Source organism: Moschus berezovskii, chromosome 7, assembly GCF_049115385.1.
Source record: "Moschus berezovskii isolate FMDL1 chromosome 7, NW_MosBer_1.0, whole genome shotgun sequence".
NCBI lineage: Eukaryota > Metazoa > Chordata > Mammalia > Artiodactyla > Moschidae > Moschus > Moschus berezovskii.
Window position 1 is genome coordinate 55,120,331 of NC_142466.1, and position 24,573 is coordinate 55,144,903.

General features: G+C 41.6%; 2 protein-coding genes across 2 annotated transcripts in view; one reads left to right on the forward strand and one right to left on the reverse strand.

Moving 5' to 3' along the window:
* The window catches only part of CEMIP2 (cell migration inducing hyaluronidase 2), a 77,620-nt gene extending 61,299 nt beyond the window's left edge, over positions 1-16,321 (reverse strand). The window contains exon 1 of the mRNA XM_055428380.2: positions 16,029-16,321. The gene's annotated coding sequence lies outside the window, so the exon portion shown is untranslated. The remainder of the gene's footprint in view (positions 1-16,028) is intronic.
* On the forward strand, positions 15,907-23,669 carry LOC129557134 (uncharacterized). The gene is made up of 3 exons (XM_055427686.2): positions 15,907-16,008; positions 16,063-16,780; positions 23,465-23,669. Exons 1-3 carry the CDS (start codon positions 15,907-15,909, stop codon positions 23,518-23,520), a joined length of 876 nt encoding a protein of 291 aa, XP_055283661.2. The 3' UTR covers positions 23,521-23,669.
* The last annotated feature ends 904 nt before the right edge of the window (positions 23,670-24,573 follow it).

Sequence of the window (24,573 nt, forward strand, 5' to 3'; positions counted from 1 at the left end):
ATTTAATACAACAAATCTATGAGGAGGTGCCATTATCTGCATTTCACAGACCAGAAAACTGAGGACTAGAAAAGTTAATTAGCTAGTTTACAGAGAACCAGGACTTGAACCCAAGAATGCTGACTAACAGTTACACTAAGGTGTCTTCCAAAACACTTGAGAGACAGTAATTTCAAAGACTCAATCCTGCAGAGGTATAACCAGAACTGTGTTGAGTCTGAAAGGGCACTTTAGTATTCTCAGAACTTCTTCATGCAGAAGTTTACCAGACTATATATGATTCTTTCTAATCTAAGAGAACTTGACACAAACACAAAAAGGCAGTCCTTTTTACTTTCTATATTATTTATATTAAGCATTTAGTTTCTGAATAAAAGAATGAGTTTTAAATGAAACCTGACTCCAATTTTGTCAAATGAAAGAGAAAGGGGGCTAGGAGGGAGAAAAAGAGAAAGAACGGAAGAAGGGAGGGAGGGGGAAAAAAGGGAAAGAAGCATTGTCATTTAATGTTCTTACTGCAACAGCTGTGGATAAATAAGAGACATGATGTTCACTACTTCTCTCCGTAACAACTATAGCTTCTCAGAGTCACCTAACTTCATTCAGTACTCTTACAATTAATCCCCCTCATCTCCTGCCAAAACAACAAAATGGTACCTCTAAACTGCTCTAAACTACAGCAAATCCACTAAACACAAAATGTGACCAATTAAAGAAGCCACAAATAAGTGTTCCCAGGACCCAAACGACCTGGAAATAAATGGGGACAGAAAGGGAATCTAATCAGAAATTGATGCTGATTTTACATGGGGCAAAGAACATTCTGAGAGTCAGTCTGTCTGTCAAAAGCACTTGGTGGAGTTTGATTTCTGAACAAAAGTAATTATTTAGATGAAGCTTAAGCTCCATAACAAAGGGAAAACAACATGATTCAAGGTGCTGTTGAAGAAACTGCTGCATGTGCCAAGCAGCAGAACAAAATAATGGATACATCCTGCTGGAACAAATGAGAAATTATGACAAAGACCCCTTTATGATCATCCATTAACAAAGAAAGGACTAAACTAGATATTCTTGAGTGCCAGGCTCACCAGGGTGAGAGGGGAATCAGACTATAATCTCCTCTGAAAGGGAATGGGAATCTTTTATTTGAAGCTGCAATCATCTGAAACTTCATTGTTTCAGGGTGAGAAAGGCTGTTATTACTTAACAGGCTGGAGGCCCCTTTTGTGGGAGATAATGTCTCCAGATGTACCCATAACAGCAACGACAAATAAAAAGGCAATAAGAGGCTCAATGAAATCACCATCCAACTTGGAAAAAATTTTGTCTCCACATTCACAAAATGGTATCCTAACAAGAAATTTCACATGGTGTTAGTCACAAACTGACATGATCAATAAATCAAAAATAATCATGATGTGTTTGCCCCATAAATCTTCTCCAAAACAATATATATTTTTTCTATATATTCTGAGCCCATTAGCTCTATTTTAGTGAAACATGAAAATACATAGTAATAAATACAATCATTATTTTCCTAAATAATAAATTATTGCAACTATATTTAAGAGTGAATTTACAAGAAAATAATCATATTATATGCAGATTATCCTATTATGATTTTAGAATATATAAGACAAATACATTGCTTTAGGATTTCACTTTACATTTATGAGTTTAGTTTAGGAGTGGTATTATAAATTACTTTAAAATATATTAATTGCTAGTTATAGATTTTAATAATTCATGGGAAAAAATGACATTTCACTCATTCAAAAACAATTGTGAGCTCTTGCTGTCATTAGAGAATTGTGGTAGGAACTATGGGTGATAAAGACAAAAGATATATAGCATCCCCAAGAAATGCAATTCCTAAATTCAATTTTATTTATTTTTAAAAATTATCCCAAGTATTTAAGAGTATTTGTACAAGTGAAATAGCATAAAATTTTAAACAATATTATACATAGAGTCCTAAATCCAATTTTTAAATCCTTGCCTGAAGGAAGAGTGAAATTGACCAAGGAAATATTGTAAAATACTGTGAGAGGTACTCAGGCTGTTCAATCCATAAGTTTGTTATCTTTGGTTGCGTTAGTTTGAGTATGGGGTCCCCAAAACAAAGAATAGACCTAATAGAGGAAAGAGGATGAAGAGTTTCCCCCAGTCTTTCAAGCTTTATTCAAGGTGACCATTAGGTGTCATTTTAAGATTTTTACTACAGACTGAAGTTTCTACTTAATACACTGTTCATTTGTTTATATCACCTGTCATTTTTAAAAGGACTGTATTTCTAGTGGAAAGCACACAGACTACAGAAGGACCACACCAAGATTTTAACAGTTATTACAGACTGTGCTAAACATCTAAATGCAGAAAATCCATAGTGAGTAATAATCCAAGTCATTCATATCAAATTTGGAAATACACCCTAAAAAGGTTTTGGAGCATAATTTTTGGTATTTAGATGTTCCTTGGAAGAATTATCTTGTGAGTATTTATTTCCTGGATGATTAAAACACTTAGTAGCCCAAAAAGTTTGGTAATAATTAAAAATAAAATCATGCAATTAAAAATCTGCACAGGGGATTTAGGCAAAATTTAAAGTAGATAATGAAAGAAATTATTAAAAATATGAAAAAAATCATATCAACTTAAAGATCTATAAATGCTGAGAAAAAACAGAAGCATTTTAAAACCTAGTACTTTGGTCAAATTCTCAGTTGCCCTCACACACACACACAAAATCTTAAAAATTTGCTGTTATTTAAAATAAAATTCTTTTCTTGTACAAAAAGAGTATACCCTCAAACAGAAACTGCAGAAGGGGCTTATACAGTTGGTAAGAGCATTCAATTAATTTATTTAGTTATAAATCAAAATTATCTCAGAAAGTAATTAATTTATTTTGAATATCAATAACATTCAGTTCAGTTCACTTCAGTTCAGTCACTCAGTAGTGTCCGACTCTTTGCGACCCCATGAATCGCAGCCCGCCAGGCCTCCCTGTCCAGCAGATCACAGTTTTGGGTTTATATGATTTATTAAAAAGGGGCATGATGTTAGGAAAGTTGAAATATTCCCCTATAGAATTTTCAAACACTGTGCTATTTCATCCATGACACCTTCTCAGGATTCCACAATAAGCTCCCTGCCTGTTCTTCCCTGTGTTCTGTTTAAAACTCTTATTGAATCACCTTGCTTTCTATCTTCTGTTTCAAATGATGTAAGTACATAGCCCTCTCCTGCAGTTGACCAGAAGCCTCTTAAGAGCAGGTACAACATCTTACTCTTGGCATTCTCATGGGAACTTACACACAGTAGGAACTCAGTTAAGTGCTTACTGAAAATTTAGAACTTAAAAGTTTTCCTCTCTCTCTCTCTCATACACACACACACACACACACACACTTATACACACACACACTTATAAACACACACACACACTTATACACACACACTTATACACACACACACACAGACTGGAATTTCCCATTGACTCCTTTTTCAACATCCTTGAGGCTCTGGGATATCTGTCTAATCTCTGTATTAGTTGCCCTAATTTGAAGAAAGCTGAGAACATTTCAAGCAAAAAAGTCAGCACATTAATTTTTTAAAAATGCAACCCTAATATGCAACCCAGTGGGTAACTAAAAGGTATTATTAACAAATGCAAATAGGAATTCTAAAGATAAAGAGCAGCAAACTATCTAGAAAAGCTCAACCTTTCACAATATTTTCTAAGTTTTAACCGCACACTGTAAAATGCAGTAGGTACTTAGGAAAAGGAAATGTTTCATTTCACTTTATATTGTTATGCTGACAGCAAGTAAGCTTTTATCAGAGGAAAAGTCTTCTCAATACAGAGATAGCAGCAATTAATTGAAAACTCCTTCTTTAAAAAGGTTGAGTTTTCATTTTCTTTCTACTGCGGAGCTGTTAATACAGAAGACCAATTGCCTACTACAAGTGCTCATCACTCGGTGGTTGCGTACAGTTGCCCCACAGTCAGCAAAATCATCCAGCCCCTTCAACCCAAAGCTGAGGGAGCCCCAAAGCCCACTGCTATGTCGTACATATTGGCCCCATCACGTGTGCATGTGTGCTAAGTCACTTCAGTCGTGTCTAACTGTGGGCAACCTTATGAACTGTAGCCCACCAGGCTCCTCTGTCCATGGGATTCTTCAGACAAGAATGCTGGAGTGGGTTGCCACGCCCTCCTCCAAGTGATCTTCCCCACCCAGGGATCAAACATGATCTCTTAAGTCTCCTGCATCGGCAGGTGTGTTCTTAATCACTAGCACCACTTGGGAAGCCCTTAGCCCCAACACACTAAACTCCTAATGAAAATGCAGTACTTTTGACAGATTTAAGCTCTCATAAATCCTTCCTACACTTGATATGAAAGCTTATTTTTGAATGGAAAATCCAGGCTTGTAGGAACAGTCGAGAAGCTGGCATGATCTCCTCAAGCATATCCTTCTTGGAGCAAGGACATAACTCTTGAAACAGTATCCAAGCTAAAGGTCAGTTTTACAAGTGAGTCTACTTTCCAACAGTTTCAGTACAACTGGCCAAAACCTGGTTAAGGAAACTTTTCCTTTTTTTAATATCTTAGTACGTCTTTGTAACACATTGACTGGTATGCTCAGTCACAGCAAAAAGTAAAAGTAAAACATGCCAGAAAAGAGAGGTGTTCATAAATTGTGAAAACAAATGATAATTTTGTTTATAATTACTAGTGATGACAGGGAATGACCCTGATGCTGGAAAAGAAGAGGGCGAAAAAGGATGAGATAGCTGGATGGCATCACCGATGCAATGGACATGAACTTGGGCAAACTCCCGGAGATGGTGAGGGATAGGGAGGCCTGGCGTCCCACAGTCCATGGAGTCGCAGAGAGGTGGACACAACTGGGCGACTGAACAACAACAAACCATGACCTAATAAAATCCTTAACTATCTTCTAATGGCTTTGAGCTTTCAATTAACAGTTCTAACTTCCAATCTCCTATTTACAGGAAAAGGACAAAAAAAGAATAATATCAAGGTGATTTTCAGGTTTGGGTTTTCTGTGGGAGAAGTAGTATGTTTCATCTAGTTTTGTTTTAGATTCAGGTTATGTCACTGATAAACAATGAGTTCAATACCTCAATTATACAAAAACTATTCAGTAAGAAACAAACTTAGCAAAGCTGACTTTTAGGATCTTTAATTTCACAAACTGTCCAATGTTAAGTTATCAATATTCTCATATAAAGATTTTCAAATGCAAAAAATAAAGCAAAGAGTTTCAGAAGGGGGAATTCTCTTATACACAGTTTAGCGGAATATACTTTATTTCATAGTCTATTATCAGAGCACACAAGATAAAATACACTTTTCTACAACAAACACTGTGAAGGAATTCAGCATAAATGCTAAGTCTATTCCTACAACTATTTGAGAGAAAATAGACAGAAGGTGGGAAAAAATTAAGTTCACTTTCATTCAGAGATCTGCTTGGTTTTATGTAAGCAGAATCGAAAAGAACTGAATACTCTGAGATGTCTAAACAGAACAGTGCCTTCACTCTGTTACGTTCACATTCTCCCTGGCTGCCCAGCACTTGCCACAGCCCTTCTGTCTTTTTCCTTCAACTCTCAAAATCAGGATGAGTCACTATCACCTGGTACATTCCCAAGAAATAAGACACTGTGCACAGTTAAGTTTATCTGCACTGGCTCCTGTTCATTGTGCTAATTACCCAAATCAATGTTCAGAAGTAGAAGGGAAACGCACTAAACCTTAATGATAAACAGCTTCCTATGAAGTGAAAGTATAAGGGACTGAGACTCTTTAATCCTATTCTTTCTCCACTTGGTCAATTTAGACACATATGATGAATGATATACTCAAAAGTTAACCTACTATGTAAGTATCAATAGACACTTGCCTTCTAGTTTGGCATCCTATATTGCTCACATCTCTCCCCTCAAAGGGAAATAACTCTCTATTTAATACATTAACTCTATTAAACTGCAATACAGAGAAATTTCATATGGAATATTTCAAATGTATAGCCCTAAAAAGACTAAATTTACTCTAAAAAATGTTTTGCCACAAGCATTTGCGTTGAAATAATTATTAAACTTAGAAGACATTTTTTTCCCTGCTTAGAAATTTACTTTTCATTTAGGCTATACTCTCTTTGTTAGAAAACTGTAGTCAAGAAACAGTAAATCCCTGGCAAAGAAAAATTAACTACAAATACCAAGAGTTTACTTACATGGAAAACAAGAAAACTATATATGCTTATGGGGCCTGTGCTTAAGGATTTCAGATTAGCTCATTAGTTACAATTTCACTGAAATGTCTATATCCTTGGCAAATTATATTGGAATCTCTTGTTAAAATATGAATCTCTCAAAACAAAGAGTATTTATACTAATACCCAAAGTAAACCCAGTGAACACTTTCCCACTCTAAAGCTAAGTTGAGTGGCCCTTTAAGAAATAGTTTAATTCATTATTTCACTCGTCTCATTTATGCAAAACATAGGAGGCAGATGTCTGATTTGTCTGCCACCAAATATACTCATTAATCCTGTCTTTTCTCAAATCTGTTAGTCTATCCATGAAAAGCAAGGCTTGACCCTAAAGCCAAGATGGCTGATAGAGTGAAAAGGCTAGAGAACGTTATCCCAGGAAACAAAAGACAAGCAAAGGGAGCAAAAAATACAGATTTACATACCAAGGCAGAAGAAAGGGTGATAACTGAGGAATACCGAACATTCCTCGTCCAATCAAAAATAAAATTAAAAAAAAAAAAGCAAAGTACATAGGCCTCTGGTTGGAAGTAAAAAAAAAAAAAACTAAAGGATAAAACTAGAGGATGACTGTTTTTCAACTTGGAAAATTGAAGACAGAATGAGAGGATCATTTTACCTACCAGTCCTCCGCTCCGCACTTGTTTCCTTTCTTCTGCTTATTATTTCTGATTCCTCTTTTTTCTTAATTCTTTCTCCTGAAAAGCTGTTCTCTTTTCTTCTCCTCCCTCTCAAGTCTTTATACCATCCCCCTTCACTCTTGTGGAGAGACTCCCAACCTGCTGACAGTGAAGGATGGCCATGCAGAGGCACACAATGGCAGGCGCAGGCATGTCATCAGCCTTGCAGCTGGCCTTTGAAAGAAAGAACCAAAGCCTAAGCCTGACCTGAGGGAGGCTGATTTAATTAAGATCACAGCAAAGGGCAGAGCTGCCTGTGGGCTGCAGGGATGCAGCTTTAAGATGCTCTTCCAGGAGAAAAATTCAAGAAAGTCGTGGTGGTAGAACGTTGAATGGTGGGAAAAAAGAAATAGAGATGTGTCTGATAAATAAGCATAACTGTACCAAAAGTTTATAATCCAGTGATATACAGACATCAAAATGCAATAACAGTAGGAAACATGTAACAAGTATGTTTTGACATGCCTTTCAAACTAAGAAATATTCCAGATGAATAATGCGATGACCAGACTGAAGTGATCCAGGCTACCCAATTCAGCAACAAAGCAAATTTTCTATTAACGAAAAAGGACCATTCTATTTCCATTCTATTAATGGAAAAGGACCATAATCCAAATGTGTAATTTTTTTTATCTATACAACATAGTCTATTTTTAACACAGTATATCTAAGAGAAAAGCTTAATCAAACAGGGAATGTGTACGGGCTTGGGCATCACTTATGAGACAAATGTTCAAGCAGGTTTTAGAAAAGGCAGAGGCACCAGAGATCAAATTGCCAACTTCCGCAGCAAGAGAGTTCCAGAAAAACATCTATTTCTGCTTTATTGACTATGCCAAATCCTTTGACTGTGTGGATCACAATAAACTGTGGAAAATTCTGAAAGAGATGGAGATACCAGACCACCTGACCTGCCTCTTGTGAAACCTGTATGCAGGTCAGGAAGCAACAGTCAGAACTGTACATGGAACAACAGACTGGTTCCAAATAGGAAAAGGAGTACGTCAAGGCTGTATATTGTCACCCTGCTTATTTAACTTCTATGCAGAGTACATCATTAGGAACGCTGGGCTGGAAGAAGCACAAGCTGGAATCAAGATTGCTGGGAGAAATATCAATAACCTCAGATATGCAGATGACACTACCCTTATGGCAGAAAGTGAAGAGGAACTCAAAAGCCTCTTGATGAAAGTGAAAGAGGAGAGTGAAAAGGTTGGCTTGAAGCTCAACATTCAGAAAACAAAGATCATGGCATCTGGTCCCATCACTTCATGGGAAATAGATGGAAAAACAGTGGAAACAGTGTCAGACTTTATTTTTTGGGGCTCCAAAAATCACTGCAGAGGCCAACCGCAGCCGTGAAATTAAAAGACGCTTACTCCTTGGAAGGAAAGTTATGACCAACCTTGATAGTATATTAAAAAGCAGAGACATTACTTTGCCAACAAAGGTCCTTCTAGTCAAGGCTATGGTTTTTCCTATGGTCATGTATGGATGTGAGAGTTGGACTGTGAAGAAAGCTGATCGCCGAAGAATTGATGCTTTTGAACTGTGGTGCTGGAGAAGACTGTTGAGAGTCCCTTGGACTGCAAGGAGATCCAACCAGTCCATTCTAGAGGAGATCAATCCTGGGTGTTCATTGGAAGGACTGATGCTAAAGATGAAACTCCAATACTTTGGCCACCTCATGCGATGAGTTGACTCACTGGAAAAGACTCTGATGCTGGGAAAGGTTGGGGGCAGGAGGAGAAGGGGACGACAGAGAATGAGATGGCTGGATGGCATCACCGACTCTGTGGACATGAGTTTGAGTGAACTCCGGGAGTTGGTGATGGACAGGGAGGCCTGGCGTGCTGTGATTCATGGGGTCGCGGAGAGTCGGACACGACTAAGCGACTGAACTGAACTGAACTGAATACAAAAATATACATGATCTCTACTTAAAGGAGCTCATAGTCTAGTGTTGGAGGTGGGGGGAGTGAAGGAGCTCAAAGTCTAGTGTTGGAGGTGGGGGTCGGGGCTGACACAGATAAACAAGTAATAACAATACACTTTGAGGCAAAGACACTAGGCTGGTGTGTCTAAAGAGGTGATAGCCTGATTTTATTTAATTCCAAACTAACTTACCCAAATGTATACATCAGACTGCTACTAATCGCTTCCTTTGTATGTGTGAGCTAAAATTTACCACTGAATTTTGCCCCTAAAATGACAACACATTGTCCAGCAATAACCAATATAGGGAGGAAACAACAAACTCGTGAGGTCTTTCGTATTCTCTGAAGGCTGGCTGGTGGGTGTCATCCACAGGTGAGTTCCTGGCCAAAATATTAATACAAAGGAATTACAGTCCCTGTCTTCCTAGGGCTTGTGAAAACTAGGCCTACTATAGGGACCATATTACACCTCCCCCAGTCTCTTTGACATTCGTCGAATTCAACAGAACCAGAGTCAAAAGGTAGGACCTCCACTGAACGAGCTGGAGCAGAGACTGGACTCTGCATGGCTGAACGGGGACAGAATACAGCCAGCAGAAGGAAGCAAACAGGGGCTGAGTGACGAGCTCACGTGCCACAAACACAGTCCAGGAGCAAGAAGAGATACTTCAAGGCTAAGGCCATAGCAACCAGGCAGCTGGGGAAAGTTATCCAAGAACTGACCATATATTGTTCAGTTCAGTTCAGTCGCTCAGTCGTGTCCGACTCTCCGCGACCCCATGAATCACAGCACGCCAGGCCTCCCTGTCCATCACCAACTCCCGGAGTTCACTCAGACTCATGTCCATCAAGTCGGTGATGCCATCCAGCCATCTCATTCTCTGTCGTCCCCTTCTCCTCCCACCCCCAATCCTTCCCAGCATCAGAGTCTTTTCCAGTGAGTCAACTCGTCGCATGAGGTGGCCAAAGTATTGGAGTTTCAGCTTTAGCATCAGTCCTTCCAATGAACACCCAGGATTGATCTCCTCTAGAATGGACTGGTTGGATCTCCTTGCAGTCCAAGGGACTCTCAACAGTCTTCTCCAGCACCACAGTTCAAAAGCATCAATTCTTCGGCGATCAGCTTTCTTCACAGTCCAACTCTCACATCCATACATGACCACAGGAAAAACCATAGCCTTGACTAGACGGACCTGTGCTGGTAAAGTAATGTCTCTGCTTTTTAATATACTGTCTAGGTTGGTCATAACTTTCCTTCCAAGGAGTAAGCGTCTTTTAATTTCAGGCTGCAATCAGCATCCGCAGTGATTTTGGAGCCCCCAAAAATAAAGTCTGACACTGTTTCCACTGTTTTCCCTTCTATTTCCCATGAAGTGATAGGACCAGATGCCATGATCTTTGTTAAGGGTGGCCATATCATAAGGACAGACGGTGTCTAAATCAGCAGGCATTTGGGAAAACAGCAACTAACATCCATTGAAAGATATCATTAATCATGCAGAGAAGACGATTCATCTCTCATTTGGCCTTTTCACCTATACCTTCATACACAGCCCACTGCCTACCAAATTGCTAGCTTCTCAGCATTACCGGCACTTCCTTCTATGACACTGGATGGTTAGGGGATGGCTATGACTAAGCATCTATTAAACAATTAAATCCATATCTTTTGCATTAATGAAGTATAATATTTTTTAAATCCTCATGTGTGTATGTTCAGTTGTATCTGACTCTTTGTGGCCCCATGAACTGTAGCCCACCATGCTCCCCTGTCCGTGGGATTCTGAAGGCAAGAGTACTTGCCATTCTCTCCTCCAGGGGATCCTCCCAACCCAGGAATAGGTCTCTTGCATTGCAGGCAGATTCTTTACCACTGAGCCACAGGAGAAGCAAAAACGATGTTATGTGTGGGTTTTTATTTTTTAGCAACATTTTTTTTTTAATGACTCATTTCTTTCATTCCTTCTGAAACAGGAATCAGGCATTTGTCCTTATGCTACACTTAATTTGTCCAATCTCTAAAATATTAAAATGAATTTTCTAACTTTGATGTGTGTTTTAAAAAAAAAAGCTCATTTATTCTTCAGGAAAATGAGTCACTATAAACAGAAACCATTATGATAAGAGAAGGCTTGCAGTTTTAAGTTACAAACCAGTAATTTAGGCAAGAGCCCCCAAATCAATAATAATTTTATTCTTCAGAGATACTTAGTATTCAGACATGACTAGGACATCTAATTTGTGGAGAATATGCATATGTTCTAATACTTACATCAAACCCAGAATCAATGAGGACAATTCTTTTCTTGGTTGCTCCATATGGATTGTCTCAAACTGCAACCTTTTCAGGCAACAACAATGTTCCTTCCAGTCACACTTCTAAATGCAATGTTAAAGTCAAGAGGAGCCTGGTGGGCTACGGTCCATGGGGTCGCAAAGAGCTGGACACGACTGAGCAAATAAGCACAGCAAAGCTAAGATCACCACAAGCTCTCCTAGGCAAACTTTTCATAATACAAAATCTCATCAAATGCTGCCAAGTTTTTATTTATAGTCCAAATGAAGATGAAGCACTGATAAAATAAATGTAAAAGATTAATCACTTGTCATCATGTAATGAAAAGAAATATCTTGCTATAAGCCTGATTAGTCTAATAATAATTTCAGAGCAGATTTGCCTACTAGATCAAAGGACTCATTTGTTGAGAGATAGGAATTCTATGTTTCAGGTCACACACAGCTTCAAGTCTGTTTCACTTTTTGTAAAGAGACATTTTAATAAAGACCCTATGCCTCATACATCTTTGTATCATTCACAGCAACTTGCCAGTGCCTTGCACATCTTAGGAATGTAATCAGATAATTGCTGAACATAGTTTCTAACAAACAGCATTAAAGTCTTCTCAAAGCAAGTACAGGGAACAAAAGAACATGCAAATCTGTTTCTAACATGATTTTATCATATGATTCAAACACAAATCTGAATAATGTTCCCAGGAACTTGCTTCTTTTTAAAAATGTGTACTTCAACTTTAAGTTGGTATACTATTTATGGAAAATGCAAGTAAAGTTAACATACTTTTACATTTAGTTCCTTATTTGACAAATTTATTACAAGTAGCTTCACCCCCTCTGTGCACCATAACACATCTAGATTCTCACAAATGAAACAGAAGGTATAGTGTCTGCCTTAAACTTGGGTGCAATGGGTTTCTAAGCCCAAATGCAAGTTATTTCACTATTAAAACATTAAAATAACTAAGTTCTAACAAAACCAAACAGGAGCATATTAGAGTATACTGGAGAAAAACTAAAATGCTGGCTGAAAATAGGGACAAAGGGGTTCTTGTCCTCACTCAGCCATTAATTTACTACATGACCTTACCTAATTAGTTAGCCTCTGTGGGTCTCAACTTCCTCATTTTAATATTATTTTGAAGCCCATTAAACTGCATGTCAAGACTCAGCATGTAACTGTCCTGAGAACTGATTTATAGTCATGCCACCCTTCCCCCTAAAAAGTCACATGGAACATGGCAGTTTTAAATATCTGAGTATGGATTTCTATCAAAGGCAATTTATTAAAATGTCAGATGAGCTTAAGTCTATTTCAAGTGGAGAATTAAGGCACATATATTAAAGCAAGTACTGTTTACAGATTCAAGTTTCACCTAGACAGCAGCTGTTGCTATTGAGAGCACAGTCTTTAACAGAGTAGTTGAAAATTATACCTCTTTACAAATGGAGAAAACTACTAAGGGTGATTTTCATGGTCTCAGAAACACAGATGCATAGCTTTTTGTTAGGATCAAGAAAAGGAGAAGAACAAGCCTGGCTTGGACAGCAGGGAGGAGAGCACGGAAGTTATACAGTACACACCCAGACAAGCCCCTCTCATTTGATGTACTGTACTAGACAGCCTTTACTTCTAATTAGCGTTCACAACCCAAACCCAAATGAAAAGATTTCCAAAGGCTGAGATGAAGACGGTGGGAACAAGTGAGCTTCACCATATGACAACAGCTGAAGACTTATACTCAAGATGGGGTTCAGATCCCTCAGGAAAGGGCCAATAAAACAGACATCTGTGACTGAGACCAATTACACTAAGATATAAACTGTATCTACTTACAGCTGTTAAAAAAAGAACATATTTTGAAAGTACCAAACACCACTAGCTTATATGGTACTTTATCACATATACAGAAAATTAAATCAAAGTTAATCTTCAAAGAATTTCATAAAGTCATTTTACAGATAAAGAAACAATTATGTGAAGAATCAGGGGATTTGCCCGATAAGCAAATTGTTAACTGTCAGAGCCTTGTTTTCAACTCAATTCTGACTTCAAGTCCTCCAATCTTTATATTTCAAAATGGTACTCTAACATCAGTTTCCAGCCCCTACTATTTTGTCTGATTTGGCAAATTTTATTTTTTCACTAAATTGCTTCCCCCTCGCATTCCTGATCGGATCCTCCTCTGGGTTCCTAAAGCATTCTATACATAATTCTCCGCTTACTGGGCCTTCTAATTGTCCACTTCCTTTTGCCCCTGAATAGACTCATTTCTTCAACAACAGAGATTGTATTAACTTTCTTTAGATGGTGGCCACCACGGACTATCTTTGCTTCTCGTGACCTCTCAAATTTCAACCATTTCATCTAACTCCCTCTCTCTACCAAAAAGAACACTCCGCAAGAGAGTGGGCAATCAGATTGCTTCCAGACAGCCTGACACACAATAGGTGGTTAACAATTGTTAGCTGAAAGGATGGTGGGTGGATGGTGGATGATGCAATACTTATAAATATTTTACAGCACTTTACAAGGTATGCATTTACATACAGCATCTCCTGTGAGTCTAAAACTGTTAATTTGATAATGAAAATTTAAGTTTTCTTACCCAACATCTGGTTCATCATTCTCAATTGCAGAAACCCGCCCAGAGGCACCTACCTAGTAAGTAGTAACTTTTCAACTTCAGAAATTGTCCACAAGCCTACCTCACTCTCTTGCTTTGTTTCCTTTTCATTTCAAACATAGCTGAGAACAGGCTTGATTATGTCTATTAGAACATGAATAAGGTGTTGTCCCACTCTGGTTTCCTGTTGTGAAATCTGAGAGTTTTGAAAATTTGAAGGGTTGGTTACCAACCAGATCACGAAAAGATACTTTACTCAGACAATTAGCTGTGTCAAAGGAAATCTAAACAAGTACCACATAAGAATTTATTGATTCAGATTTCCTGTCCACATGCACAGTGCCCAGTCCTCAGCCTGCTTGCTCATTCACAGGCTGTTAAAGAGGAACAGGTGACAACTCAGAACTCACTTTTCACATTATTTTTCTGGGCCTCTAAACACATTCACGTAAAACAGCATCAAGTGGACTGAAATGAAAAAAACTACAAGACTTTAAGTTACAAACACACACACACTCATCCTGCAGTGCAGATAGGCAAAAAGTTGAGAGGTGTGATTTTACTGTATAGGATAAAGCACCAGAAGGCGCTACCTGACCTATACTAAGCAAGTGAGTGAGTGAAAGTCACTCAGTTGTGTCCGACTCTTTGCGACCCCATGGACTACACAGTCCATGAAATTCTTCAGGCCAGAATACTGTTGTGGGTAGCCTTTCCCTTCTCCAGGGAATCTTCCCAACCTAGGGATCAAACGCAGGTCTCCCACATTGCAGTTGGATTCTTTACCAGCTGAGCCACAAGGGAAGCTCATACTAAGCAGAAGAAGTGCACTATCTTCTACTTAGCCCAGAAATGCAAACTCTTGGAACTTTGAGTAGCTAATCAAAGACACAACCAAAGTCTGATGCCGGACCAATTCTGAAAATAGCAAGCTTCCTTCAAGCATCAAACATTAAGAGCTCCATTCTAGCCAACCAAAGAACCATAAGGCTAATATTTTTAATGGACTGGTTTTTAAAACAGAGACGTTTCCAACAGGTAAGCAGGCTGTTTTGAGGATTCAGTCCTCCCTCAGCTCAGGTGAAACTTTCCTTCATCCCCCTTCCTCTAAATCATTCTCACTTTGTTCTGGGAAGAGCTACAGAAGGTAGCATCTGCAGACTCAACACATGAAATTATGCAATATCGCATCACAATCACACTTAAAGAAGGGGAGTGAATACAAACCAGTGAATGGCTCCTGTGCAGAATGAAAGTTCTTAAAATTATGAAGCACTCTATTCGCAACCCCTAGTGTTGATGAAAGGAGACATATATCAAAGTCTGTTTTCCTAACCTAATGCGGAGAATTTAAGTGAGTGGCTTCCGCTCCACGGGAAATCTGGTGACACAAATCAACCCTCAGCAGAGAGCATCCAGGGACGTCAGAGCCTTAGTTTTATTGCAAGGAGTGCAGCAATCAGCCAGCATTAACTGCAGCACTCAGCGGTCCTCGCAGAACCAGACCCCCTTCTTTTGCCAAGACCTCCCAACTTTGCAGAGGAAAGCTAGAAGTGGAGGATCCAGTGCTAAGCCTTTCCTCAGTTTTAAAGAAAGCTGCACGAGATCTTAAAGAGTTGCCCCACCTTAACTAACAGAAACTGGGGTGGGGGACAATGGGGGTGGGAACCAACCCAGCGGAACAAAGATCACCCCAAACGCGTACGCGCGCGCGCACTGAAGCCGAAAGTCTGCAATGCACATTCCACCAATCTTTCACTGTAATCGGCTTCCTGTGGGGTTTATTCCCCCAAACCAGCCCTCTCCAAAAGTTTAAGGCTGTTCACACTGACTTTCAAAGGTCCATTGTTTCCTTCCCCGTAAAAGTAATGAAAAGAGAGAGGGAGAGAAAGTAATCAAGACTCGGTTCCCAAAGACCCTTTCTTATGGAGAGGACTTACTCTGGGGAGCCTTGTTACTCCTAATCCAAAGAGGGGAAAGGCGGTGCGCGGGGGCAGGGCGGGAGGGTGCTGTTGGGGGGCGGGAGAATGTTTGCTGCTTCAATAGAAAGGCCCAGATGCGACTATTGGGAGGCAGGAAGGACCGGAGGACCACCGTCCGCGTCCTGGCAGTGGCCCCCAGCGGGGAGCAAGGGAGACCAGGCAGGGAGAGGGGGCTGGTGACCCAGTTGCCTCTTACCTTCCCCTCCCCCGCTTAGCGTTGGCTAATTCAGGTGCCTACACAGCAGCCCAAAGAGACTGAGCAGAGTTCCTGGCGTCCCCGGGTCCGGATCTTCCCTCCATGGCCAGGGAGCCACTCCAGCCCCGGAGCCCGCCGCCGCCGCCGACGCCGCCGCTGCTGCTTTTACGCAACTGGCAGCCGCAGCCTCTGCCTGGAGGTGAAACACTCTCCTCCCGGGAGTGACGCGCACTTCCCTCCGCCTCCGCCTCCGCCTCCTCCAGTCCCGAGTCTCCGGGGCAAGGGCCTCGGCTCGCTCTCTCCAGCGCAGCCGCTCGGCTTTCGGGAGGAAGAGGAGGAGAATCGCGGCTCCGGCCGGAGCGTCCCCGCGGCAACAGCGAGGGGGCGGCCGCGCGGGGGCAGAGCGGGGCCCCGGGAGTCAGGCTCGTCCCTGGTCGGCGGGCGCCGCGGCTCGCTAAAGTCGCGCTCAGCCTCCGCCGGCCAGACAAGCAGCCCGGCTCTGCGGGGCCGACGGCTCCGGATTGGGCGCGCGGGCGGGCTAGACGAAGAAGGCGGGGGGAGAGGAGGAGCCTGCGGCCGGAGGAGGTGGTGGCCGCGCAGGGCCCCGCCCGCGGGTCCCGCTTCGCTCCAGCTGCGGACGCCGGCCCTTAGCGCCTCTCGCTGCCGCGCCCCGGAACAGCACCTGGCCGCCCGGCCGCCGGAGCAGCCCTCCCAACCAGCGCCCCCCGCTGCGGCACGCAGCACCTCCAGGGGTAAGCCTAACCTGAGCCCTCTCAGCTGAGCTTGACTCTGTACCTCCATCACATCCCCACTGAGCCTGACAACGGCACCCCGACACTCGCAGCTGAACCCGACACTTAGCCACCCATCACTCCATGGCTGACCTGGACATGTTACCCCTATCACCTCCCGGCTGAGCCTGACTTTGCGCCCCAGCCTCTCAAGGCTGAGCAGGACAGGCTCCTTCATCGCTCCTGGCTGAGCCAAACTGCGCCTAGCATCCCCGAAGGGACTTCCACAACTCCCGAAAATTTTCTGTGCGCTCCGCCACTGCATCAAGGCTGCCCCCACCTGGCCAATCACTGGCGCTGGCTTCTTAGCCTTTTCGGGAGAACTCAGGACAGCTCCTCCGGCGGCAGAGAGTGACTTCGGCATCCAGTTCAGTATAAATATACCTACGTCTCCCCCAGTCCCCTTGCCTGCACCACTCTGGAGCGGCTGCCGCTTGCGGGAGTGGCGTTGAAAACCACTCCCTGGCCCACCCCAACTACGCTGTACCTCTCTTATGGACACCATACCTAGGCTGGGATACCCTGTGGCCACCACAGCTGGGGCTGCTTGCATCGAGGAAAGCCTTGGCTCCCGCTGAGGGCGCGGCCAGCGCTTGATCAGTCAGACCCACGAGGTCCCGGGCTAATGACAGCAGGAGGACTGCCAAATCCAGGCTGTCGTCATCCGCCACTTCATTCGGAACTGGAAGTTTTCCCTCTAGGGAACTCTTTCAGTGGATACTGTACAGATAGGACTGTTCAGTTTTCAGGCTTGCCTTTTTTTTTTCCTCCGCCTTTTTAATAAAAACTCAGTCATGTAACTATGACACATCCAGCAGGCAGGAAAGGGAATTCCCTATTTCGAGGGTTTTGGTTCAGAACTTTGTTGGAATTAATCTTTCTAAATTTTGGCTGATAAAATTCCCAAGAGGCACTGAAAATGTTGGATTCCGGGACCTAGCACCACCTACTGAATTAGAGGTGCCGGGAATGTGTAAGTTTGAGAAAAAGTGCTAGAGGGCATCCTGGAATTAAATAAAACCTTGGAAGGATGCCTCTAAGATAGCAACAGGGTCTAATGCTGAGACCTTAAAGAAACCACCCAACTTTGATGGCCACGGTCCTTTTTGTCAAAGGGAAAGTGAAAGTCGCTCAACCAGTCCTGTCCCACTCCCTGGAGTGGTTCCCTTTTCCAGAGGATCTTCCCAACCCAGGAACTGAATCCAGGTCTCCCACATTGCAGGAAGATTCTTTACCAGATGAGCCACCAGGGAAACCAGAGGGAGGAAGGTTCTTAAAATAAGGCAGATGGTTTCCATGGACAAACTGGGGGGAACAAACAGCAATTTTAGTTGTCTATGGTTTTTCCAATAGTCATGTGTGGATGTGAGAGTTGGACTATAAAGAAAGCTGAGCGCCAAAGAATTGATGCTTTTGAACTGTGGTGTTGGAGAAGATTCTTGAGAGTCGCTTAGACTACAAGGAGATTTGTAGTCTCCTTTAGGAGATCAGTCCTGAATATTCATTGGAAGGACTGATGCTGAAGCTGAAACTCCAATACTTTGGCCACCTGATGTGAAGAGCTGACTCCTTTGAAAAGACCCCGATGCTGGGAAAGATTGAACGCGGGAGGAGTAGGGGAAAACAGAGGATGCGATGGTTGGATAGCATCACTGACTCGATGGACATGAGTTTGAGTAAACTCTGGGAGTTGGTGATGGACAGGGAAGCCTGGCATGCTACAGTCCATGGGGGTCACAAAGAGTCGGACATGACTGAGCTACTGAACTGAACTGAAAGGTAAAATGTCCAGAACCATGCCTTGTAAAGACAGGACAGGAACTGTGTCACCCTGTGTGGTAGGCTAAAAAATGTCCCCAAAAATATCAGATTCTAATTACTAGAACCTGGCAATGTCCCCTTATATAGAAACAGAGTCTATACACATTAAGGATCTGAGTTAAAGAGATTATCCTGGGTTTTCAGGGTAAGCCCTAGCTGCAATCACACGTATCCTTACAAAAGGAAGGCAGAGAGGAAAAGGCAGTGTAACCAGGAAAGCAGGGATTGGAGTGATGCAGTCAAGGAATGCCAGCAGTAACCAGAACTGGAAGAGACAAGGAAGGATTCTCCCCTGGAGCCTCCAGAGGGATAGCAGTCCTGCTCTCACCTTGGTTTCAGACTTCTGGCCTCCAGGAGCCTCAGAGAATAAACTTCTGTTGTCTTAAGCCCCCACACTCGTAGTAATGTATTACAGCAGCCACAGGGAACAAATATACCCAGTGCCAACTTTATATTAAAATACCCATTTTCTGAATCTTTATTATGTGCCGAGCACTTTGTTTAAAGTTGGGACATCTCATATAATCCTCCCAGTTTTAGAGATGAAGATACTGAGATTCAAAGTTTAAGGAGCCTGCCAAGTGCACACAGCAAGAGCCTATTGGAATAAAGTCAGCCAACAACTCAAAAATCAAAAATAGTAATTAGAAGTTTACATAAACTATTGTAATGAAGGCTTTGGTTTTAAAGAGATCTTATTTCTATAACCTGTGTGTGCATGCATGCTCAGTTGCTCGGTCGTGTGCAATTCTTTGCGACACTATGGACCATAGCCCACCAGACTCCTCTGTCCATGGTATTCTCCAGGCAAGAATACTGGAATGGGTTACCATGCCCTCTTCCAGGGGATCTTTCAGATCCAGGGAGCGAACCCGCATCTCTTACATCTCTCCTGCAATTGCAGGCAGGTTCTTTACCACTAGAATCACCTGGGAAGCCCCTCTATAACCTATATATATTGCCAAAACCAAAGAAAATGGATGTTGACAGTAGGGGAGGCTGTGCATGTGAAAAGAAGGCAAGGGATATAGGGGGACTCGTTGCATTTTCTGCTTTGTGTTGTGAGCCTAATGCTGCTCTAAATAAATTCAATTAACAAAAACAAAAAAGTGGGGGGGGAGCAGGTTAAATCTTTGTGTAACCTACCTTTAAGAATTTTATTAACTTTTGTTCTGGGATATTTATCTGAAATATGAAAAATCAAGGGTCCTTAAAAAACAACAACAAAAACAGATGGTTTTGAAACTAATGTGAAAGGACATTACAAAGGAGACAAAACAAAGTGAGGGGTCACAGAATGGAATTGATGTTGTCACCAATTGGGTCCCCAGGGAAGCAGGCTCTGAGACAGAGTGGCAGGGCGGTCATTAAAGAATGCCCATGGGGTTGACACCTGTGGAGGGTGGAACAGGAAGCAGGATGGAACAGAGTGAAAAGTGGAGCGTCAATGTAAACCCAGCAACAGGCTCAGCAGACCTCCCTTTGAGGCCCTGCAGCTAGCCTGACTCATAGGAGGTATTGTACCTACATGGCTGGAACTTTATACAGCCTTCTGAATTAGTCATTGGATCTGGTACATCCTGGGGAGTAGCATGACCTCGAGAAGGTGACTCAGCAGCTGAGGCAGTCCCTGAAAGGGCCAGCTGTTGACAGCACTCAGAGCTAGACAGCATATCCTCCCTTGAAGGCAGATCTGGCTGGTGAACTCCATGTCACCCACTCACACAATGGTGACACCCTCATTCTCGCCACTGTGCTTCCTTACCATGTGAGGAGGAAAAGACCCAGGATGAGTGGGATGATACTCATCTGATATTTTTTGATTCCTGGCGGTGGCAGTGCTCACAGTCATGAGGAAGGGTAGCACACTCAAGGCTAAGACTTGAGGCCCTGCAGTCAGATTGTCTGGGTTAGAAACAGGGTGCATAGCTCAACTGAACATGATGCCTTTGTGCCTCAGTTTCTTTATTTTAAGAACGGGAATAGACAGATGACGAGATCGTTGGATGGCATCACCGACTCAATGGACCTGAGCATGAGCCAACTCTGGGAGACAGTGAAGGACAGGGAAGCCTGGCATGCTGCAGTCCACGGGGTCACAGTGAGTGGGACATGACTTAGCGACTAAACAAATAGTACCTAGCCCATAGAATCATTATGAGAGTTAAATCTGGTAATGCTCTAAAGAGTTTAGCTGCACACCTCACAAGTGTTCAGCAAATTGCTTTATGGGTGTCTTTGGTCATTTCTTCTTTAGCCCTCCATGATTTGCTAAATTGGAATCTTACATCACAACCTGGGGTTAGGAAACTGAATGCTCTTGGATCCAGGTTGGAGGTGAAGGCCATGAGATACATGCAATGAACATTACCTAAAGCAGTGGTCCCCAACCTCAGCAGCAGTCTTAGATTAGAAATAACGCACACAATAAATGTAATGCACTTGAATCAACCCCAAAACATCCCTCCCACCCCATGGTGCCAAAAGGATTGGGACTGCTGACCTAAAGGACACTACAACTTTCTTTTAAATGGTGAGAAATAGCAGTCAGACTCCAAATATGTCTTTTTCTTGCAAATCTCTCTGGCTTCCCTCTTCACATATCTCTGGAATGCCAGTTCTCCTATTCTCTATCTTGACTTCCATAGGATTTTCCAGGCATTTCCTTCTCCAGGGGATCTTCGTGACCCAGGGATTGAACCCAGGTTTCCTGCAGGAGATCTTCAAAATTGCAGGCAGATTCTTTACCAACTGAGCCACCTGGGAATCTAGTACCTTGACTGGCCCAACCGTGTACTCTACTTGCCGCTATCCTTTTCCCTCTCCTGAGTTGCAGCAGATGTCACCCTCTCTGAGACATTCTAGGGTCACCAGTGAGGGCCTCCTCTCAGCTCCAATGGCTCTGCACACTCATCTGCTACAACCATTACCACAATGCACTGTGATTATCACACAGGACTCCCTCCCAGCTATTCCCATCCCACCTATTCCCTCACAGCTGCTAAATTGGGGACCTGAAAATTCAGAGATTTGAGATTGATCTTTATTCATTTTTAAATCCTCAGGGCATCAGTTGTTGAGTGACACTGTTCACTGAATAGATGACAAAGTTCACAGAGCCCTTCAAGAGAGGGCAGGGGAGCAGCGGACCAAATACCATGATTTGGAAACAGTCTGTACAGCTTCATGCTCAGCATTTCAGTGTCTCTTCTTGCTCTGCATTTTCCAGCTCCAAACCCTTTTAAGACAGAACCTCTCTTGACTATCACCCACTCTTTCCCTTTCCCCAAGGCTGTAGAAACTAATTCCTACAAACAGCCTTTCATTCTATGAGGGTCTGAACAGATCTTTTTTAAACCATGTTTTTCTGTCCATACTTGTTCCCAGTTACATTTTGGTGGAAGGTATGGAAATGATTCTCCAGATGACTCATGCTTCACTAGGAAAGCATTGATATGCTGTTTGCCATCCTCACAGTAATTAAGTCTTAGAGGAACTTTCCCCCCAGTGACCCAATGCAATAACATTACAAAATATTAGTGTAACCTTTCTCTGCTCTAATACAGCTGAGTGTCTACAAAACCATCTTTTCTTTCTTTATGTCCTTCCATTGAGCCAACCTCATTCTCACACTTCATCAGCTTGTTATGAGGACTTTATACATTTTCAGTTCAACTCTCTGGATACCTGCTTTATTTCCCCCTCTTTTTTTTTTTTTGGCCACACCATGCAGTCTGTAGGATCTTAGTTCCCCAATCAGGAATTGCATCCGAGTCCCCTGCAGAGTCCTAACCACTGGACTGGACTGCCAGGGAATTCCCCTAGATACTTACTTTAAAGTACCAATATGATGTAAGCAATTCAGATATAGCTAAAATTCTGACACAGTCATTTCAGAGAAAGGAAAAAAAAAGATATTTATTTTCTTTTAAGCCTCTAAATTCTGTTAACTAAGTAGGAATTAATTATCTTTTCTTTTTCCTATTAAATAACATGACATTTTATTCTGGAAAAAAGTGATACCCCATCCTGATTCCTTCAGATTTTGTACAAAACCCTCTTACGTTATACGCCCTTAGTATTTTTCTATTTTAAGGCCTTTACAGGCATCTTTATATAAGTGACATTGCTTTGCTGCTGGCACCCAAACCCAAGAACTAGAAGGGACATTTTCTCAATTGTCTTATTTCACAATTGAGGATACTGTCTCTAAGAAAGAAAATGAGTAGCCTGAGATCACTCAGCTAGAATGAAGTTGCTAAAACTGTAAGAGTTGCTACTGTTGGGACTTCCCTAGTGGTCAGGTGGCTAAGACTCCACACTCCCAATTCAGTGGACCCGGGTTTGATTCCTGGTCAGGGAAGTAGAGCCCATATGCCGTACTAAGATCCCAAAACGAAAGGCCACAATAAAGATCCCGCACACCACAACAAAAATCAAAAGATTTTACGTGTCCTAACTAAGACCTGGTCCATCCAAATAAAGAAAGAAATTCTTTTTTAAAAAAAGGGCTGCTACTGCTGTTTTGGATTAAAATTTTCTTATATAATGTCTAAAATATATACAGTATTGCTACCACTATCTTATGTTTGCTGTGTGAGGATTGTATGATGTAAGTAAACTGAAAAATACATATGAGAAATATAGCACCTTTTAATTATATTTATATATAGATGTATACTGATAGATCTTAAATAGTGAATTTGTGTAAGAATTGAGAAAGTTGGTTATGTATATAAATTTTAATGTGAAATAATACCAATACCCTGAAATCATGCATTGTCTCTTGGGTTTTATCCCTTCTTTCCTGTTCTTCCCTTCCAGGCAACCAGCAAAGATGCATAAACTCACTCTACACTGAAAGATTAAGAATCCTGTGAACTCTTCAAAGGAGTAGAATTAGAAAGAAAAAGCAAGATTAAGAGCACCTGATCTGCATAAATTTGTAGCTGCCAAATTCTCCAAAGTATATTGTGTAAAATCTCTCTGTGTTTCCCATAGTTATTATTAAAGTCTAAATAAAGTACAAGAAAAAAAATAAGTTCCTGTAGTTTCACCTAGATAAAAAAAGGCCTCTTCAGGAAACTTGAAATCACCAGTGATTTGAAAATCTGCAATTAACAACTTGCCAGAAGTTACCATCAGTCCAGTTCAACTCCACAAATCCCTTTTGCAACATGTCCACACTCCTCTGTAAAGAAATGAATATGAGACTAGTGTGAAAGATAATTAAGATTACTTGAAATATTTATTATTCTAAACTAACAAAAGTAATCAAATGTTTCCCAGTTTCTAAGAGTACAATGAAAAATAGCCAAAATGACAGAAGTTGAAAAATCTGATTTTATGTTCCATTCAGATGTAAAAATTTACAACATATCTTTAAACTGAGGCATTATTTTCAGAAGAACACTGTTAAAATGTACAATGTGCTTCAAAATGGAAGAAAGAATTTCAACCCTTTCCATGGTCATATCACCACAGGGTCTTTTGTAAAATGAGCTGAACCCAGTTTAGAAAATTCAGTTATTTATTCAACAAATATTAATGCCTATTGTTGGCCTGTGTGGCAAACACTGATAGACTTTGGAAGTGAAAAAGATCGTAATACCAAAGCACTTCGGTATGGATTTCTCTCACTAATACAAAGAAACAGACAAGTTAATAAGCAAATGATAATATAGGTTATGATAAATTCTCTAAAGGAGATAAGCAAAATTATGAACAATGAGTGGGATAGAAGTTACATCAATAGTCCTCAATGAACCACATCTCCTGGTATTCATGTCCTTGCAAGGTCAGCTTCCATAATAACTCTGAACTTGGCCATGTGGCTTGCTTTGGCCAATGCAACATGAAACAATGATGTCAGCAGAGACTTCAAAAGTGTTAAGAATACATAATACAGGGAACCCTGGAACAACACAGGTTTG

What these genes read in the sequence shown, in the direction of transcription:
- LOC129557134 (XM_055427686.2), top strand. Translation starts at nt 15,907, where the DNA reads ATGCGACTATTGGGAGGCAGGAAGGACCGGAGGACCACCGTCCGCGTC. An exon ending in CAGGCAGGGAGAGGGGGCTG is followed by an intron (nt 16,009 to 16,062) that starts GTGACCCAGTTG and finishes TGGCTAATTCAG; the next exon opens with GTGCCTACACAGCAGCCCAA. An exon ending in GGCACGCAGCACCTCCAGGG is followed by an intron (nt 16,781 to 23,464) that starts GTAAGCCTAACC and finishes CTTCCCTTCCAG; the next exon opens with GCAACCAGCAAAGATGCATA.